Source organism: Vanessa cardui, chromosome 9, assembly GCF_905220365.1.
Source record: "Vanessa cardui chromosome 9, ilVanCard2.1, whole genome shotgun sequence".
Taxonomy (NCBI): domain Eukaryota; kingdom Metazoa; phylum Arthropoda; class Insecta; order Lepidoptera; family Nymphalidae; genus Vanessa; species Vanessa cardui.
The window spans coordinates 13,233,239-13,239,238 of NC_061131.1; the positions used below are offsets into that span (position 1 = coordinate 13,233,239).

At 32.0% G+C, this 6,000-nt stretch overlaps 1 protein-coding gene across 1 annotated transcript in view; it reads left to right on the top strand.

Annotated features, from left to right (window-relative positions):
• LOC124532488 (alkylglycerol monooxygenase-like) overlaps positions 1 to 5,240 on the top strand; it is a 43,410-nt gene extending 38,170 nt beyond the window's left edge. The window contains exons 7-10 of the mRNA XM_047107397.1: positions 1,910 to 2,061; positions 2,977 to 3,111; positions 3,326 to 3,439; positions 4,838 to 5,240. Coding sequence (XP_046963353.1) covers positions 1,910 to 2,061; positions 2,977 to 3,111; positions 3,326 to 3,439; positions 4,838 to 5,092 — 656 coding nt within the window. The 3' untranslated portion in view covers positions 5,093 to 5,240. The remainder of the gene's footprint in view (positions 1 to 1,909; positions 2,062 to 2,976; positions 3,112 to 3,325; positions 3,440 to 4,837) is intronic.
• Positions 5,241 to 6,000: the final 760 nt, after the last annotated feature.

Consider the following 6,000-nt stretch of genomic DNA (forward strand, 5'->3'; position numbering starts at 1 on the left):
TGCATAATTTTTCATTGTTCAAAATTCACCTCATGCTCGATCATGGAATACATTGGACAATAAATATTGGACAACACAATGTATGTGACATTACTCTGATCCCAATGTAAGAAGCTAAAACACTTGTGTTATGGAGAATCAGAAGTAACGACGGCACCCCAAACACCCAGACCCAAGACGATATAGAAAAGTAATAAACCTTCTACATCGCCGAGAATCGAACCCAGGACCTCAGAGTGGCGTACTCATGAAAACCGGTGTACACACCACTAGGTGACCGCAGAGGTCGTCGAATTATGCCACAATTATACGTCAGAAGATTATACTGTATAGGCTTAGAGAAATTATAGTGTTATGGCATATATTCTGAAATAAGTTGAGCCGAAAGCAAAGATACAGTTACAGTTCGTAAACATCTTATTCCGTGGTAAAACCTCCTCTTCTCTCGAAGAAAAGGTTTTTTGCATCATTCCAAGACGCTACTATTTGCTTTTTACAGTGTTCTGTAGAACAGTTCGTGTATGTGGGTTAGTGAAGCCGTAATATCATAATGGCTTGTTGAAACAATACCTTATATTGTTTGTACAATGTTTGAGATTTGATTTACTTAATTTATATTAACAATGTTATCTCGTCTGGTTTTCGATATTTATTAATTTTATATAAAAATCGACACGTTAGGATATTTATAGAAATTAAAACAATGATAAAAATACAACTGATATAATTTCACTTGTAATCATTCAAATAGATATTATTTTTTTCAAAAAAAATTGAAGATGATCAGAAATACCTCGTTTTAAAATTTCCCTACAGAATCTTTATATCTTCCAGTTAATTTACACGTTACCCGTTAATTTATTGGTTTTCATTAATCTGTATTTACAGTGATAAAAAATTTGTACCTGACAATAATTATTTTGCTCAAAAATAGCTAATTAATTTAATAACTCGTTAACCTCGATATATGGAAAAATACAGTGTGGTTTTCTTTTGGAGGGCAACTACGTTATATTACTGAATTTGCCAAAGTAGTTCATATTTGAACGAATGATTTAAAAGTTATTCTTGTATCGTAATCTCCCTCTACTATATATATTCCTTCCACGTGAAATGATGTGCGTGACACAACTTACATTAGATTATATTTAATGGTTTCTTTTAATCAATAAATTCATTTAAAGTGAAGGCAAGGGCGCCTTCTAGAGTTATCTATGAGTTATTGATTGTACAGGACTTATTGTTTCATATATTTTTGCATCTTTTTACTATAAAGAACTTTATTGACATTATGTACAGTGTACAGTATCCAATGGAAAGATTTGGTGCCAGTCAGCCTGGATGGGTATCATCCATTTATCAATAATTTAACCTCGAAAATCAATATAATACCGATGTGTTCTGGTTAAATGGTCCATTCGCTAAATCTGTTCGCGTAAATTGAAAATTGATACTATAAAAAATAAATTTAAAAATCATAGAAAAAATGTAATCAAATCCATTTCACGCTCAACTCCTGGAGTAAGCCAATTCTCGTGACTGCAGTGAGGAAATACAATTTATCAATAGTCTGAAGCGCTGTGTCTAAATATACAGTAAATTTACGGTTCGTAAATATCCCAGAATGTGTAAATGCCTTTTTCCTTAACTAGAATGTAAATATATCATCTTCATCAGATTTATCTATGAAAGAGCAAAACATATTAATGGCAAAATCATAACAATCCTCTCAATCAGAAATGATAATGGACAGTACGGATTAAAGTCACAAAAAGAGGTTTAATACAAATTGTAAAATTTATTACCAATTAATAAATATGTTGTGTAGTTGTGTGGCGCACTCACACATATACATACACCTAAATGTACTGTGGTCTGATTTTCATTAGCATTTTTTTTATTGTTTTAGGTAGCAACAAATACTGCCTTGACGTGAACTACGGTGGAGTCCTGATTGTTTGGGACAGGCTATTCGGAACTTTCAGGCCCGAGAACGACAAAATTGAAATCGTATATGGACTTATATACAACCAGCCCTCTTTCAACCCAATGTATTTACAAGTACGTACAACTTTGATACTTATTTATATAACCATAAAGATCATAATTGGTATAACGAAATATTGAATAATTTTGGTGTATTATTCATGATTTAATGTAGGACTCTTTCTCGCTCGTACGTCAAATGAAATTAAAACGTTATATGGGTTTTAAAACGTTCGAACATAAAACATGCTAATGGCACCCGTTAGGCACGATTGGCTTGACATATATGTTTTGTAACGTATTCCACCCCAAAGCGTTTAGTGTACATAGACACTTCATGGCTTTCAGATATTTCTTGTTGGTTCTTATAAAATTTCCTGTCATCTTCTTATGAATTTCGAATCACTAATGATGGAAAGAGACAAATATATGTAACGATTGCTGTAATACCAGACACACTGTTAACAATGTTGACTAGTTAATTTGTTGACTAGTTTATTTTTAACAGAAATTTATACGAGATGATTTTTGGAATAACGTAATTAAAAAATATAATCTGTCGAATATATCGTAAAATACTTGTAATTGTTTTTTGTTTTGAGTTTTTAGTATGCGTGACACACAAGTGTCTGTTTGTAGATCAAACATATTTAAGCGACGGAGCGCATAGTCGCGTCACGGTCGAGTTTATTCGACCCTTTATAACTATAAATTTGCGTATTAATAATAAGAATAATAAATAGTCGATGAGAAAAACCCTAAGTAACCTACGCTTGCTGAATTAAATTCACAGGTGTAGAGATCTGGCAACTCTAATTAGAACAACATGGGGGGTGTTATACCTTCTCCCAAAAGGACAGGCGTTAGCTTACTAGTTTGGGACATTAGCTGAATAGATATTAATATATATTTCTATCGAAAACCGTATCACCCAAGAGGGTTAAGGAGGTGCTATAAGAATTTTTAGTATATGATAAATTTTTTTTACAGGTATTTTATACGGGCTATGTGGTAGAGAAGTTCCGTCGATTTGAGACGTGGGGTGACAAGATTAAGGCAATCGTCTGGGGTCCGAGTTGGGAACCAGGCACCCCGAGACTTGGTGACGAAGATATGAAACTTGATGTAAGTATTAAAACTTCAATGACTACCAAAAGAAAATACTCATACAAATTGAAAAAAAAAAATGTTAAATATGACACTTAGGCAGAATAAAATTAAGTCAGTGCTTATTTACACTATAAAAAATATATTTGCTTCTATTTTCAAAATCAATAATTTGTCTCTTATAACACTTGTTTTTTCATAGAGGATTAAGTTTTGTATTTAATAATTTTAGATCGAGCTAAGGGAGAAATACGACGTGTTTCTACCGGCATGGTGTAATTTCTACATCGTCTTACATTACTCTGTGGTTTTGTACGGCTTCTTCGAATTGACTTCCAAGTATATGGTAAGTTAACCGTTCTATTTCAAGATTATACTCACATTTGAATAAAAATATATTTCGAAAAAGATAAACCTTATCTGGATTACAACAACAACAACAGCCTGTAAATTCCCACTACTGGGCTAAAGACCTCCTCTCCTTTTGAGAAGAAGGTTTGGAGCATATTCCACCACGCTGTTCCAATGCGGGTTGGTGGAATACACATGTGGCTGAATTTCTATGAAATTTGTCACATGCAGGTTTCCTCAAGATGTTTTCCTTCACCGATGAGCACGAGATGAATTATAAAGACAAATTAAGCACATGAATTTCGCGTTCTAACCACTGGGCCATTTCGACTCTCGATCTATCTGGATTTATTTTTTTGTAATATAAGACCGATCATTAGTGATTATTCTGGAAGTCGATTCGTCTTCCAGGATACAGTATAGTAACGATTGTCTCCAGGGAGACACTTTCCAAATAGAATATATTTTATTCATCGCCTAGGATAGAATATAATACAACGCGAATTTAGTATTAAGCCAGAAGTTTCGAAATAGGACAGACAGTTTGAGGTTTTATTTATTACTAGTAGACGCCCGCGGCTCTCGTTTTAGGGTGTTTGTTGTAATGTCAAAAAAAAACAGGCAAAAAACCGAAAAACACTTTTGTTTCTTTTATATTTGTAATCATTATCGATTAAGCTCTTTATGCCAATGCTTAAACTGATAGCTGATTAACCAGCTCTTATTCCAATTTGTGACGAGTAGTCGTCCACGAATACGCTCGCATTTTTGGGTTGTTGGTTGTCACGTGGCAGAAAAGAAGCCTATGTCTTCTGTTGGAGTTTAAATTTGCTTCTTACAAAATGTCATCAAATTCGGTTTAGCGATTTGGTCGTGATAGAGCGACAGATAGACAGTCAGACAGAGTTATTTTCAGATTTATAATATTAATTTTGATTATAATAATATTGGTTACGCCGTACAATAATTTAATTAGCAAACACTTCTATTATATTTAGTAAATTTATATGATGAAATAATTTAAGTACAGTCCAATGAATAATTTGAGTTAGTTCGTTACGTTCAGGATTTGAGGTAATTAAAACTTCGTTGAAAAATTTTACTCGCATTTATATAAACTTTTAACTTTACTACTTAGTACTAAAAGCAAAATTATAATTTTATTAGGTGTACTATATTCTATTTACTATTCAATATCTTTCGTCTTGATATGTCAATTTAAAACCTGAGCCTGAGTTTTAAGAAATAATAAATTTAAGATACTAAAAATATAAACAATCAAAATTTGATGTCGTAGAAACTTAAATATTTTTCTATAAAATATGACATATATACATTTGTTTAACTTTATACTTTTGTATCAGGATTACAATTTTGTTTCCTTTTTTCACAGGGCATGACACCGTTATCAGTGATAGTCTTCGTTCTATACGTGATCGCATCCCTTACGATAATAGGGATGATATTAGACAATTCAAAGTACGCACCCATGTTGGAAGTGCTGAGATGTTCCGCGTTAGCCTTCCTCACGAGGAGTATAGCCACGAGCCCCGCCATCACAGCTCTTCAAGTATTCTACGTGATATCAGCAATGTTCTGGTGTCTGCATACGTTGAAACTTCTAGAGATCAAGAAGAAAGTTGAGTAGTTTATAATCTTGAAACCAAAAGACATTTGATATTTAATACTTTGAAGAATATGCTTTTTTTAAAGACCGTTTGATTTATGAAACTATTAGATCTTGAATTAAGAACTCTTTAGAATATTATACTCTGAATGATCACAAATAATTACAATTTTTTTTTTGAATCTAAATGTGACGTAAAAATACTTAAATTCTTCCATCATAAGGTTTAATTATATAAAAAAATTAAAAAACTTTTTGTAATTTTAAAGTATCAAAATTGTTCAAATCGAATAAAAAAAAACTATTCTTTCAAAATCTTATTTATTGAAGGACTACAGTTAACACTAGTTGTATTATAATTCTCATGTGCCAAATGTTTAAAAAACAATAAGTGTAATTTTATAAAATAATCCTATATTATAAGTTACTGCCAAATATGTACATAATTAGGTCTAATATATAAATAAATGATAACATTTAAATAGCTAGTCGATTATTTTGTTTCTTATTATTGCACTATGTTGACTCTGTTGTTTTACGTGTGTTTTTCATTGATTATAATAGTTATACGATCTTAGAATTTGAAGAAATTAATTTTTAAATTGGTTAAATTTTGTTTTCATGTCATTGTGTTATTTAATCATCGAATTAATTGATTTGTATAATTTTTATTAAGAAAATAAATAATTTGAAATAAGAAATTGTTTTACTGTTTAAATAAATATTAAACAACAACGCATACATTACTCTGATCCCAGTGTATGTAGCTAAAGCGGTTGTGTTATGGAAAATTAGAAGTAACGACGGTACCACAAACACCCAGACCCAAGGCGACATAAAAACTAATGGTAATCTACATCGACTCGGTTGGGAATCGAACTCGGGACCTCGGAGCAGCGTACCCGTGAAAACCGGCTTCCACACCACTC